This window comes from Pararge aegeria, chromosome 20, assembly GCF_905163445.1.
Source record: "Pararge aegeria chromosome 20, ilParAegt1.1, whole genome shotgun sequence".
Lineage (NCBI taxonomy): Eukaryota > Metazoa > Arthropoda > Insecta > Lepidoptera > Nymphalidae > Pararge > Pararge aegeria.
The window spans coordinates 11,954,875-11,967,630 of record NC_053199.1 but is presented as its reverse complement, the minus strand read 5'-3'; the positions used below and the strand labels follow the sequence as shown (position 1 = coordinate 11,967,630).

Sequence of the window (12,756 nt, the reverse complement as noted above, 5' to 3'; positions counted from 1 at the left end):
CGAAATAGGTACTGTTGAAGGTGCATAAACCCTCAACAGTACCTATATTGTAATTTGTTTACACGTTGTACATAAAACAGGTAGTTGAGGATATACTGGTAAAACCCGCGTCATTAATGTATAAATTGGAGATCTATCTCAATTGCACGCCATATTGTACGAAAGAGATATCGAGACATCGGTTTTTATTAATGTGGCTTCCAATCAACGAATACTGAGGCTTAGATGATTAACCTGATGTGCCTGTACTCATACCGAAACACAGCAGTACTGTAGCCTTAGTACAAGATTTGCTTGCTCGCAGTCAAAGATTCGTTTTCGAGTATGGAAATACTTGAACTTCGGAGTAAAATGGATCTTAGTCGCATTGTGTTCAACTCAAATTTTTTGACAGAACTTTTACAAAAACTTAAATCAGAAGTAAATGATTTGTGACTATAAAACGAGTGGCAAATGCGAAAACGGCTCCTCGATTGTTAGCGAACAAATCTTGTACTACAACTTAGCGCCACTAATAAGCATGGTGGTAGTACATGGAAGAGCTCTGTTACAAGAACTCTACTACTACTGAAACCCTTGCCGGTAGGTATGATAAATGAGGAAGTTGCGTGTGACATGACCAGCGACCGCGTGCCCCGCCTAGACAACGGCTCAGACATCATGCATATCAGCGGCGACCCCGCGTACACCTGCGACCCCAGCCCACTGAGGTACGCATTTACGGGTACTTTAATTTTAAGTCTTTCAAAATCAAATAAAAATCAAAATTCTGTTTTGTTTATTGATTTGATTCGCTGCGAATACATTTACAAACATGTACATGCATCCAGCCATTTCGATTGCACTACATTATAACAAAGTGTCAACAAGTTTAGACGGCCGACTGGCGCAGTGGGCAGCGACCCTGCTTTCTGAGTCCAAGGCCGTGGGTTCGATTCCCACTACTGGTAAATGTTTGTGTGATGAGCATGAATGTTTTTCAGTGTCTGGGTGTTTATATGTATATTCCAAGTATGTATGTATATTATTCATAAAAATATTAATCACTCATCTTAATACCCAAAACACAAGCTACGCTTACTTTGGGGCTAGATGGCGATTTGTTTATTGTCGTAGTATATTTATTTATAAGTAGGTAAGTAATTTCTAAAACATAATAATATTATTTAAAAATGTCAAATACTAATGACATTAATTTAAGTAACATAAAATTTTAATATGTCATAAACCAGGTTGGCTTAACTCACTTGTAATAATGTCGAATAAATAAAAAAAAAAAAACTCAAACTCTACTGTCTCTCAAACATTAAATTCAGTGAAATATCATAAAAAAGTTGTTAATAGTTAGATCATAATTTATTAGAAAGTAAACATTAAAAATACAAAACAAACCTGTATTCTGTGTATAAAGCATATCGTACATCGTAAGTTCGGCGTGCCAGGAACGAAAAAACTGTACCTACGCAAAATGTTGAGCATTGTGGTTTTCCGCTTTGCTAGATAGTCGAATATCGTTTTTCATTTAAGATTGCACAGTTCAATGTTCGTATGTCTACATATTAAATACACGTAGCGTAGTAATGAAAGCGGAGATTGTTTTCCAATAATGTTTATTTGATCGCAGACACACGCACGGCTACAATGGCGACATGAAGGCCGGACACATAAACTCCGGGGACGAGGACGACTTAGACTTAATCAGTAAGTAAAGATCGAATCTGTGCTGACATGTTTTTTATTATTTTATTGGTTCCCAGGAACCAATGTAGTTGCAACTACAAACTTTATACTTAGCAGGTGCAAAACTTTATTAATACATTGATTAAACATATATATTTAAATGCATACTTTTAAACGTTGATTAATTTAATGAATAGAATAATCAAACTAAAGGATAAGTGTTTCCCTATGGAAACATCAACGAACTTAGAAACTCGTATTTCGTCAGAACGTATATATATTCCTCAAAAAACATGATTAGACAACTAGATAATTTACCCTACATAGTTTGTTAGGTTTTTATCTGATATTTATCTACTCTAAATTTAGTAAAAACAACAACAGTTTATATTTATTTTATACAGTAAATACCAAAAGAGGTGACAAGGGAACATTCACCTCTATGAGAGATTGTCGTATCTATTGAAAATGGTATAACAATAACTTGTGCAAATTTAAAAATGCAACGTGCAAATGAAAACTTAAAATAATACATTATAGGTTTTATAGGTACATTATGTACTATCTCCGACAGTGGAGTGCGTAGGGTTTCTTACCTGGGTATGCATACAGCAGGAAAATTGCATACAACGGCAAAAAACCTCCGTTATACATCAATTTTAGGGTAGGCAGTGCTTTTGTGCATGTACGAAGTGCTCGCCACTGATCTCTGAGACTAATCTATGAAACCAAAACCTAATAGTTTTTGCGTAAACCACTGCTATAGTTTTTACTGAAAAAAATCAGATGCCGCTCTAACATCACATGCAAAACTTAAATCATGTGACTCCTGCCACCTAATTAAGTACGCGTCGCGTAGCGCTGGTACTATGTGCGTGTCGGTCTTTTATCTTCAATTTGGTTGTCATAAGTAAACACTTAGAATTTTTTGAATTCGATTGTATGGAAAAACAAATATGCTTCTTTGATGAATTATATTTATGCATCCTTCAACATTATTTCGTAATTCGGTTACACGTTGTACTTATTATATATATATAAATATATATATATATTAAAATAAAAAACCACTCAGCTTCCGTATGTTACTGTAGGTATGTTATGTTACTGTTCGTAAGAGTAAAGATAAATTTATAATTTTAGAAAGATACTTGAAGTATTTTGGTATAGGTTTTGGTGTTGTGTGTGTTAAAGTGTTATAAAACCTTTTGGAAATACGTAGTTCAAAAAACTCAACTGTCATTTGAGACATTATTTAATTTATTTACAAACGTTTGACTCCACATACAAAAAAAATATTATTTAAATTGATTATATTAATAGTACCGGAGTCCGTAAAAAAACACCCCATAAAGCAATTTTCACGGCGTTAATCACATAAATGAATTTGGACAAATCAAATACGGGTACGTTAATGGTGAGCAACAAACACGAACTGTTTGCAATGTGAATGGGCCAATGCCAATGGCTAAATAAATCGAAAACTGGTAATTTAAACCATTTGCAATTATGGTACAATTGAAAACCTTTATGTTGACTTAGCTGTCTGTACTGTACACTTGTTGCGATATGGTTTAGCCAAAATATGTCTGAAATAAATAAATAAGCTATAGTTTTGGTAAAAAACGGTTAAAGCATTGTCATTCGGGCTTTGGCTTCCCTTTCGGGGTTACCGATTTCGATACCTCGTATCTTTAGCTTTTCGGAGTTATGTGCGATTTATTTTTAGACAATTAAAATATCACTTCTTTAACGGTGATGGAAAACATCATGTGGAAACCTGCAAGCGTGAGTATTCTTCATTGTGATCTCCAGTGTAGTGTACCAATGCAGAATTCGCAAGCGTGGTTGGAATACGACCAAAACCCTGCTCTTTCTGAAAGGAGAACCGGGCCCTGTAGTCTATCGATAATATGTCGAGAATGATGATCCGAGTCTGTTTTTTTTCCCCGCGGAAAATATAATCCAGGGCTAAAGAGTATTACAGAAATTACAGGATGAAAGCTATCTCTATGGCAAATATTATTAACCTCACAGTGCAACAACAATTTTGCATTCATAATATAAGCATTGCAGTGTCAATTAATGTACGTCCAATGCTGGACAATAGGTAAATCAAATGGACAGCCTCCACAACCTTAAATGAAAAAATACTTTTTTTTTTTTTAATAAAAAATTCAATAATATTGAATAACATTTATTTCTCAGATTAAAATAAAACCTTAAATATGCTAACAACATAATTATGTTTAATTTTAAGTAAAGTTATTAATGACTATTTCTAGTTATTCTAGAATCGGTATTGTAATCAATAATTTACAGGAATTAATTCTGATGTAATTAATTCTATTTCGTGGAAACTAGAAAGTCTGTGTCCGAGCAAAATATATGTTGATTTATTCAAAACTAGTTCAAGCCAACTTAAAAAACTTCTTTAAAAATCGTACCGCGGGATGTATTTTCTGAAGAAAATGCGGAATAAAATAAAATTGAAAACTGTGAGGTTTTTGCATATTTATGACTATTCAAATTAAAATAACGATTCAGAATGAGGTAGTTTTTGACTCATGCGTTGTCAAGATTATCAAACCATTACTTTGCGTGTTGTTTCATGAAGTTTTATAAACAGCACTAACACGCATACTAAAAAGTTTAAAAGGCTAGTTGCATAATTGCTTAGAAAAAAAAACCTTGTTACAAGTATAACCTGTCAAAAACATTATACACACAGGCTATATACTTCCTATACTTATATGGTTTGGAAGCCGAATCTCTTATGATAATGGACGTTTGATTGTAAAACTCTTGGAAATTACATATCGTAAGATGTAGTCGAAACTAATAGTTTCGACTACGTATACTGCCGTTAAGAATGCGATGGGTGGGACATGTACATGTAAAAGTCATGGATGGTGCTAGAGCTCCCAATAAGTAATGGAGGGCAAATTGGAGGGGCATAGATGCCTAAGACGAACTAGAAGAGAGGAGGTGAGGTGATAAAGTACAGAGGGACGTGAGGGTTTTGGGAGTTCAGAGTTAAAAGGAAGCTGCTTTTGACCGCTTCCAATTGGAGAAATTGCTCGACCAAGCCAAGACCCATTCAGTTCTATAGTAAATGAGCACTGCCATTTTTGCAATGAGGCAGTTTTGCCATCAATGGAAATGAATAAATGTTATTTTTTCAATAACATGACAAATATTCTTAATCTGTGTGCTTACGATAAATGAAATACAGAACGTTGATACACGCTTGCTTCAATAAAATGCAAAAGAAATATATTCCTGAATTACAAATGCCATAAACAGTTTTACGAGCAATTTCATTATTTTGGTATGATGCCCATAAACTATATTTCGTGCTGCCTTATAAAGAAAATTGATATCTGTTGTTTTACGAATAGCATTTTCATATTGTTGTATCTAATTTCTCCGTGTTCTTTGGGTATGTATTGTAACAGCTGTTGAGATAAAGTATTTTAAAGTCACTGCTTGCGCGCAGATTGTTTAAGGCTCTTCCTATTAATAATTTATAAAAATTATTAATATTATTGTTATATAATAATATAATAATATAATAATTATTATTATATAATAATGTTTCATAAAAATTATTAAAATTATTATTATATCATATATATATTTTTTTTTTGACTTCATGATCTGCTTTTCGATCGGAGTATGAGGGTGAGGTAGTTGAAATAGCTTCTGTGTCCGCGCACACACTTGTGTACTATAATATCCCCCGCGTAGTTAAAGAGTGAATTTTCTCTGGTCTGGTCTGATGGGAGGCTTTGGCCGCGGCTAGTTTCCCGACAAAGACATGCCGCTAAGCGTTTTAGGGTTTTGGTACGATGTTGAGTTAGAATCAAAAGATAAGGGGTATAGGTTTGATATAAATGCCATCCCTTGAGATTGCAGAGATTGAAGTCAAGGGATAACTTATGGAGGAATAAAAAAAGTAAATATAGTAAATAATGTATATTATAAAATCTATATTAACCTTAATATGCGTTAAAATCACCCATCCGCTTTCAGCTCGAACAAGATAAAACTCTTACCGGCTTCTTCTCGGTAGAATCTGCCTTTCAAACTGGTAGTAGAGTCACTACAAGCAGACCCTCTTGCCGTTTCAAAGATGCTTATTGGCCTACTTGAAACAAAAACTAACTGAACGTGCGTGTTTAACTTAGTGCTGTTATCTACAGCACGCGGCACGTGGTCGTCAGGCGAAGCGTCGCCCGGCCTCTCCGACGAGGAGTGCGGCGGCGGCGGTGCAGGTGAAACACCAGCGGCATTACTAGCCCGCTTACACTCCTTAGGCCGGCGGGGACTGGTAGCAGAGTACGAAGAAATACGAGCCCGCCCGCCGAATGGCACCTTCCACCATGCCAAGTGAGTCCTAATATGTAATGAATGCCTTAAAATTTCCAAACAGAATGCGAAAAGAAAGAAAGCAAATATATTAATGTACATTTACTAATGATGTCACACTTTACAGCACCTTAAGCTTTAGATATTACGGACCTTCCACTGCGTACTTGAGTACATTACTGAAATGTTTGAATAAAACTAGAAGCGTTAGAGTCACGTTTGGCATGGCACGCCCTCGAATTTTGGGATTTTGCAGTTCAAAAATAAGAGCCTGCAGCTCTAATTTTTAGCTGGAACCCTGGTGACAGAATAATACGAAAAAAATAATAATTACAGAACTGATTTTTTTTCATATAGGCGTGACCTTGACCATTCAGGGTGGATGCTATTATTTCAGCTGGAATGGTCATCAGATAGCAAGGCGTTACTTGTTAGGAATTGCCCGGGCTAGGGGCCTTGAGGCGCGACCCTTAAATGACTTAGGTCCGTCGAGAAGATATCTGCAACTTGCCACTCATGTGTAAGCGCTATTGTTTAGCAATTATAAAAGTTGATCATTTCGTGCCGCTGTCAAAGTTTTCCAAATTCTACGAGATATGAGCCTTCGAATAAACGGTAGACAACAAAGGTGGGCTGTGGCTGTGTTGATGTGTAAACCGTCATCGTCGCATTTAGTATTCCAGTACAGTTTTAAATAAAGTTGTATGCCATTTCATTTCCAGGTTACCCAGCAACCTCGCCAAGAACAGATACACGGACGTTCTCTGCTACGATCACTCGCGGGTGCTGTTGTCGCAAGAAGACGACGATCCCAGCTCCGACTACATCAACGCCAACTACGTGGACGGATACAAACAGAGAAACGCTTTTATATGCACACAGGGTAAGCGCGCTTCGATTTTAAATTTTAATACTAGCTCAAGTACTTCCTGGTGCCCGCGTAAGACGTCTGGGTTTATTGCGGTTCTTTATAAAACCCGTCAGAACTTTTTGTTTTCTTGAAATCAAGGTGATTAGTGCTAGAAGGACAAACAAAAAAATACGAATCAGCAATGATACAACACCTTCCAGACATTACCCCTTAGATTGGTACCTTTAGAACAAGGCTAGTACGCTTGCAATAGTAGTGTAGTTTTCCAGTATCGAAAGCTTGAATGCCAAGACAAAAATACAACATATGTGTATGTCACTGAACTCCTCCTAGACGGCTGGACCGATTTGAATGAATTTTTCGGTATGCGTTTGGGTGGCACCCTGGATGGTTTAGATCTTAATAATATTAAAGCCCAAATTTGTTCACAATTCTACAGAACGTATGCAGAATGTTTGTTTGATAAAAATATGTGGCACCAAAATGAGCAACAGTAGGAAAAATATTTCTCTACAGAATGATATTTAAATGTGCAATAGCGACTCCACGTTTGTAATTGTGCAAACTTCACATTACAGGTTTTAAATAATGTTCTTGAACTCCGCCCTTATATTATTAAGTTTATGAATGTAGTCATCACCGTAATCTAACTACCATTAACAAATGTTGTATGTGCCCATCAAAAGTGCCTTCTGTGACCTATCTGACTCTAAAATACAACTATAGGCATTATAATATAAAAAGCTCCGGCGGTAAATAACACGCGAATGAAAAATAGCACTCTCTATGAAACATTTAGTTTATTTCCACATCATTTCGTGAAGTCGTATCCGTAACACCCACGTGCAGTGGGAACTAAAATTTTAGGAAGCATCATTTGTTTTGACCATATTTTCCCTATTTGTTGGCGCAGTGCCAAGGTCGATGGGAAATTTCGTCTGATGCAAGCATTTTAATGGCAAACGGTGCGGCATTGCGCCTTGTAATATTTTTCATTGTAATGATAATAAACGGAGCAATTTAAAATGTCACGACTTTGTTTTAATGGAAAGCGATCGTAAAATGTTGTTTATGGCACACTGAAAGCAGTATTTACAAGTGTACTTGACCCAGTTACGTTAATAACTTATCTCCAATATAAATATAGGTTAATTATACGATAGATTCTGTTCAGATATGCGGGTATCTTTTTGTTGCGTAAGTAGTTTATTTCTCGTAATTTCGGTATTCGTTGGTCTGGTCGAGGGTTTTAATCCGAATCGGGTCAAAAATTTAGGTAATATTTTTTGGTTATTGTGACTAACCGTTTATGATAATAGCCGTTTTAAGCCCACCACCCTGCTGATCTTGATCAGATGGGTCTATGCTTTAAAACCGTTTCTCCTATGTGTTTTTTCGTATTTGGGCCGTGCCAGTGAGACTTTAAAAAGTCAAAAATATCTTTATTCAAGTAGGCCCATAGGTGGCACTTTTGATGCGTACATAATAATTACACGGTAGTGAGATGATGGCGATAACGACATACGTAAACTTTAAACTGAAGCTACGAGGGTTCCAAACGCGTCCTGGTCTAAGAAGAAGCCCACAACAAACTTAGCCGGGTTTTTTTTTTGTTATCACCATCTCACAATGTCATTTTAAATTATTAGAAGAGCAACCTGGTTAGATCAATAATTTACACTCAAGCTTTTTTATCGATTACGTAGTCCTTTATACTATAATAGGACTTTTCTATAAGCTTACCTTTAATGGCTGCGGATGATGTTTATTTCCAGGCTGCATGCTAATTATGTGCCAAATTTCATAAAAATTTGGTATAGTGCTCGGGCGATTATAGGTAACAAAAAAACAAACACACTTTCGCATTTATGTATTTATATATATAGGTTTGAGTATGATTTAAAAAAAATAGTTTATTAAGTAACTTCTGTACTGTATTGAGGCTATTTTTATTTTACAGGTCCGCTACCAAAAACGTTCGGAGATTTCTGGCGGATGGTATGGGAGCAGGGTAGCTTGGTGGTCGTGATGACCACGCGCACGGTCGAGCGCGGCAGAGTCAAGTGCGGTCAGTACTGGCCTGTGACGGAGGGGGCCCGGTCCGTGCACGGAGGTTTTGCCGTCACCACGGAGGCGATTGAGGTCGAGGATGACTATGTTGTCTCGCATTTGCTGCTCACCGATCTTAGGGTGAGTGTCTAAACTAGATCATATACCTACGGTTTATAAACATACAGCATATATTTGTAAGCTTGAGCATTTATACTAGATGCATTTATAGACCATAATTTTTTTTTGTAAAACTTCAAACCTAACCTAACAGTTTATTACAATAATCATCACCCTTTTACTGGCCGATTAAGAGCACCGGTCTCCTCCCAAAATAAGTAGGGTTTATGCCGTAGACCATTATGCTGGCCGAGAACGGATTGGTAGATTTCACACGCCCTTGAGAACGTAATGCAAGGTTGTTTCGCGATGTTTTCCTTCACGTTGAAAGCAAGTGATATATTAACTGTTAATGTTTTTTTATTTTTTTTTGTATTATTTGAAATTTTAATTTGATTTAAGTGAGTATTGATTTAAAATCGTTGTCTGTACATATTTGCTTATCTTCGCAGTATTTTTGTTTTAATTTTTGTCATTTGTGTCATATGGGTATTTGGCCTGAATTAAAAGCATTTATTTATTATTATTTTCTATCATTTATTCTTCTTCATTTTATTTTAAATTCTCAACAATGCTTAAAAAAATATAAAAAACACTATTAAAAATTTATAAATAATAACATCCACCCTCCGCTTGCGGGGCTTTTGAATGCCCAAGCAAGCAAGTGGTCAGGGCTCCAGAGTGAGGAACCTCCTCACAATACGCGCAGTTTTAAGAACTACTGCCTTCTTACCCTTGATCCAACAACCAAGCGAAAGCTTCTTATTTATTATTATTATTATTATTTATTTATAAATAAACGAACACTGGCGGTGTCGTAGACGGAGCAGCGGCGCCGCGTGTGGCACGGCCAGTACACGCGCTGGCCCGACTACGGCGTGCCCGGCGGCGGCCGCGCACAGCCCGTACTACGCTTCCTCGCGCTCGTGCGCCGCGCGCAACACCGCGCCAGGCAAGAGTGAGTACTGTATACCGCACTCATATGTATATATTATATGTATATATTTAAGTAATTAAAATAATGAAGTTAAAATAATGACAGTGCATAGTCAGTATATATTTAAAAAAATTAATTTATGTCCATAAAAATATAACAAAATTTACAAAGAAAATGGGCTGTTGCAATATTAACATTAGAAGCAAAAATAAACTCGCTGTGCAGTTTACTGGGCTACACGAAATTGCGAAATCATTCAAGGGCAATTGTATATTATTTTATAACAAATTACCAAATGAATTCTTTGAGATGTCTCTCAATAAGTTCAAAGTTTATATAAAACGTAAGCTAACAGAAAAATCCTATTATAATATAATATTAAGGATTACTTCAAGGATAAAAAAAGCTTGGGTGTGAATTGCTTTAGCTTCATAGCTTAATATAAATAAACTGTGAGATGGTGATACAAAAAAAAAAATTACCCGGCTAAGTTTGTTGTGGGCTTTTCTTAGAGCAGGGCGCGTTTGGAACCCTCGTAGCTTTAGGTTTAAGTTGGTGAACAAGGTTATCACCATCCCCTTACAATTATGTAAACATATATGTATGAACGCTTCATAAGTGCCTGTGATAGGCCTACATGAATAAAGAAATTTTTAATTTGAATTTGTATATAATGCAATATGTATTTTATGGGTATATACACCACCAAACTTTTTTCTGTAACTGTTTTTTATCTTCGCCATTGGTTGCCTGGAAGAAATCGCTATGTAGCGACAAGGCCGCCAAATTGTATACGTTGTTTTGTTATACTTTTCTTTTTGTGGTGTGCAATAAAAGTGTATTCATACTCACACACAGCGGACAAGGCAAAATTACCTAGCCATACATTTTTTACCTTACACCAATCGATTTTCACTATGCTTTGTCTAATTTAGGATGATACCTTTGACAGCTCCCAGAAGGGGTGAGGTTTTGTTGTTTAATTCAACACTAAGCATGGCACGAAAGGAACACGGTCTGTGGCCGTCACCCTGAGGCGTAGATGTGCCTGTAATTAAAGCGGCAACTGCACCCTTCAGACCGGAACACAGCATTGCACCAATGCTGCTTGGCAGCAGAAATAAAGATGGTGGTGTAACTTTGAATGCTGTCACAAAAAGCTAACAAATCATCACGGGAGTTGTCACAACCAAAGTAATAAAGAAATACACTTTTCTCCCGGGTTGCTAAGCGATTCCGAATTAATCGATATGTATAGTCTGTCCAATATCATAGTGTCGGTACACCGGCAGGAGAATTTAGCATTTCACATTTATGACACTTATTTATATATCACTTTTTTTTTTGTAAATTTTGCTTTTTATTTGAGTACTGGTTTGTTGAATAAATTGTTTTTTTTATTTTGTTCTGGTATTATAATAATTACGAATATAAATAATACAGAGAAGTTGAAAGAAATTTTTTTATCAAACCAGGTGTTGGGTTCATTATGTCCTGTACCTATTTATAATAAAGGATCCAACGTCATTACGTTCTGAATCTATACTAAAATATCGATACCTAGCCTGACATCTGCTCGACGAAGGTGCTACATTAAGTACGAATAAACATTTTCTGCCAAAGTCAACAAACACAACCCTAAACTAAAGCATCGCACTTCGATTTATAATTCCGAACTATGCTGCAGATGTACGCCAGCATCCTTTGATAGCGCAGCGGCGTTTATGACAAAATACGGCACGGCACAAAGGCGACCTATCTAAGCAAATGAACTTTAGTAACATAGCACACAGAAACTTGCTCTCTCTTTATTTATAGGAAATTTTACCGACGAGAGAGATCCCATATTAAAACTTTGGTTTTGGATTTTGTATAAAGCTATTGTTTCGATTTTCAGATTAGGAGACGCGTGGGCGGGACACAGTAGAGGACCTCCTATCGTAGTTCATTGTTCAGCCGGTATTGGACGAACAGGTGCGTTTTTTTCTTTATGATGTAATATCTCTTTTTCCAACTTGCTCGGAAATTGAGTCCAAGCCCCCTTGGCGTGAAGCTAAAACCCGAATCTAAATTAAGCTGCGTATCAACATTAGATTACCTCAGTTCGTATACCGGCCTGTTCCACTTCAGACCAGTATCGACATACGATTGGATCGCGAAACTTTGTCACTTTCTTGACACTGCTCGCTGCAGTTTGTCACGCTCCCAGGAGTCAAAGCATGTTGGCTTCGAGACTTAAGAGCAGGCCCTATTCTTTGTTCTATTGTATTGTTTACTCTTTATTAATTGCTCTCATGTAAATATAACAGATTAAATGACGCCCCGCCGGAGCATTTCAATAAATTTATAGAAATTATGTTTATTCCGTTACTGAATCTAAATGACTATGGTCAAATAAAATTATTCTTAATAGAATAAATTAAAATAGGTAGGTAAAAAATATTTCTGTAACTTTTTTGAATACACTTTTTTGTCTGAGGAATACACTTTTATTCGGGTTTGAATAAATTTTCAGGCACATTCCTGACGCTGGACATGTGCACGTCGCGGCTAGCTGCGGAGGGCGTAACCGACGTCCGTGGCACCGTGGAACGTATACGTCAGCAACGGGCACACTCTATTCAGATGCCCGACCAGTACGTCTTCTGCCACCTCGCCTTGCTCGAGTATGCGGTCAGTATCACAAACCCGCCTTAGATACCTACGACGAAGAACTTAGTATAACGAG

The 12,756-nt window shown here is 36.7% G+C and overlaps 1 protein-coding gene across 2 annotated transcripts in view; it reads left to right on the top strand.

Annotated features, from left to right (window-relative positions):
- LOC120632674 (tyrosine-protein phosphatase non-receptor type 9) overlaps positions 1–12,756 on the top strand; it is a 105,694-nt gene that overhangs the window by 86,767 nt on the left and 6,171 nt on the right. For both annotated transcript variants that reach the window (XM_039902626.1, XM_039902625.1), the window contains exons 7-14: positions 587–710; positions 1,625–1,701; positions 5,886–6,072; positions 6,774–6,934; positions 8,883–9,112; positions 9,913–10,049; positions 11,926–12,002; positions 12,544–12,701. In XM_039902626.1, the coding sequence (XP_039758560.1) occupies positions 587–710; positions 1,625–1,701; positions 5,886–6,072; positions 6,774–6,934; positions 8,883–9,112; positions 9,913–10,049; positions 11,926–12,002; positions 12,544–12,701 (1,151 nt within the window). The remainder of the gene's footprint in view (positions 1–586; positions 711–1,624; positions 1,702–5,885; positions 6,073–6,773; positions 6,935–8,882; positions 9,113–9,912; positions 10,050–11,925; positions 12,003–12,543; positions 12,702–12,756) is intronic.